The sequence below is a fragment of the Sphaeroforma arctica genome (assembly GCF_001186125.1).
Source record: "Sphaeroforma arctica JP610 unplaced genomic scaffold supercont1.316, whole genome shotgun sequence".
Lineage (NCBI taxonomy): Eukaryota > Ichthyosporea > Ichthyophonida > Sphaeroforma > Sphaeroforma arctica.
In genome coordinates this window covers 70,519-72,816 of record NW_014040242.1, presented here as the reverse complement: position 1 = coordinate 72,816, position 2,298 = coordinate 70,519, and the positions used below count along the sequence as shown (strand labels likewise).

Genomic DNA, 2,298 nt, shown 5'->3' with positions numbered 1-2,298 from the left:
TATATATATATATATATATATATATATATACGATGTGGTGTACTGATTAGGAGTCAGAGCTGTTCTACTCCGCTATATCGGGACCATACCGGGACATCAGTCATCACAATACTCAATCAGATTTATGGGAGAATTAAAAATATTGGGAACGAATTCAAATTCGGATTGATTAAAAAAATACAAATTCAGAGCTGTTGGAATGTATACCACGACAGCCACTTAGGGTTTGTGTTAAATCCTAAACCCTAAAATAATAGGGTTCAGACCAAAGCGGTATACCATACACCATTAACTCTAAGGGTTTTAGGCTAAAACCCTAAAACCATGAAGTATGTATAAAAGCCTAGGGCTGTACTAGGTGGGCTGGTCCAGTCATTCACCTATTAAACTTCACAACCTAATAAGCTACTCCGTCTATAAATAGCGCACACATACCCGCTCCTTACTCGAGGCGGTGACAGGGCGTTCGCTACTGAGGGACAGCATTTGAATAAGCGACTGCACTACGTCAGAGCTTTCGAGAATGTCCAGTGCTGTGGCCTGTGGGATGTGTGCGTTGTGGTGTGTAGGTAAGCTCATAGGTGATAAGAGTGTGTAGGTATGTTCATAGTTGATAAGAGTGTGTAGGTAAGCTCATATGTGATAAGAGTGTGTAGGTATGTTCATAGTTGATAAGAGTGTGTAGGTACTTTCATAGTTGATAAGTGTGTGTAGGTATGTTCATAGTTGATAAGAGTGTGTAGGTATTTTCATAGTTGATAAGTGTGTGTAGGTAAGCTCATAGCTGCTAAGAGTGTGTAGGTAAGTTCATAGTTGATAAGAGTGTGTAGGTATGTTCATAGTTGGTAAGAGTGTGTAGGTATGTTCATAGTTGATAAGAGTGTGTAGGTATGTTCATATGTGATAAGAGCGTGTAGGTATGTTAGAAGATAAGGCTTGGTATGACAAGACTTAGACAGATAAGCTTTTAGGTTAAAGTAAGTTATACAGATACGCTTCCAAATTGCAATAGAACATTACAACTCATGAGAGTCTGTAGTGTGTACTATATAGGCGTACTCTCTAGAATGATCTATAACACTACACTATACTAAACCACGTTTGATGTTTTACGGTTGAGAACCACACAACACCCCCATACCGCTCAAATATAACCCACGTTTGGTATTGCGGTCTGTATGACATCAAAATAAAAACACCTTTTTAATAAAAACCATGCATAGTAAACTCCTCACACAAGGCCTGAATACGTTTGAAAGTTTCCCCACATGAGACATAGATACACACCACTGACGTATCTGTATGGTTTAAGTTTTAGTATGAGATATAAATACACAACACTAACGTACCTTTGTGGTTTAAGTTTTAGTATGAGATATAAATACACAACACTAACGCACCTGTGTGGTTTAAGGTTTAGTATGAGACAGAACTACACAACATATACAACACTGACGTACCTCTGTGGTTAGGTTTTTGATGCACTTCACAGTCAGCAGTCGCTCATTCGGCGGCAGTGTCGGGGCAATTGACAAGAGATCTGTGAACAGACGAACAAACGTTTAAAAAGTAAACCAGAATACGGTGTTTGGAGACATAGGGACTTAAAGCGTACGGGTTTAACGCTTTATGTATTAGAAGTTTTAGGGGTTTAGGATATATAATGTTTTCATAGGTTAGGAGTGTCCTAGGGTTTCAGGGTGTAGGGTTTTGAACCTCGAATGTTGTTAGGTGGATTCGACGTTCCTTCTCTGGACCAAAGTAGAGTTCAGAAAACTTCGTAGGTCACACTCTGCAATGACTAGAGTTTTAGTGAAACCCTACAACAATCATGATGGAAGTATGTGGTAAAAGGTAGATGCACTCGTTGTGTGTATATCAGATGTAGCAGGTGTGTCCTGCCTACAAGTTACACTTAAGTAGGGTTTAGGGGCTTAAACTCAACAAACGACTGGATAGGCTTTAGAGGTTAAGATTCAACACAAATACTTGGGGTTTAGGGTTTTAGAGTTACAAAACAGTTAGAAAGGATTAGGGATTTAGACTTAATATAAGACTTACAAGCGGCTGTGCCTGTGCGGCACATCTCCACTTTGACGACACTGTCACTGAGACTGAAGCACAGGAGAGTGCTGACAATCTTGTTGATACGATCCACCAATAGCAACTCAGCATTGGAGTCTCCCTCGCGCCACTCCAGCTCTGCGGCTGGGGTGTAGGTACGGGTTAGACTGCATCTGACACACGAGAATATAACAGGCAACGGAGGTAGTTTATGAGTGTTGTCTATAGGCAATA

At 40.3% G+C, this 2,298-nt stretch overlaps 1 protein-coding gene across 1 annotated transcript in view; it reads right to left on the bottom strand.

The window, feature by feature from the left end:
• Window positions 1-2,086, bottom strand: part of SARC_05127 (hypothetical protein) — a gene marked incomplete at both ends in the record, with an annotated part of 6,339 nt that extends 4,253 nt beyond the window's left edge. The window contains 3 exons of the mRNA XM_014301020.1: window positions 436-540; window positions 1,461-1,540; window positions 2,062-2,086. Coding sequence (XP_014156495.1) covers window positions 436-540; window positions 1,461-1,540; window positions 2,062-2,086 — 210 coding nt within the window. The remainder of the gene's footprint in view (window positions 1-435; window positions 541-1,460; window positions 1,541-2,061) is intronic.
• Window positions 2,087-2,298: the final 212 nt, after the last annotated feature.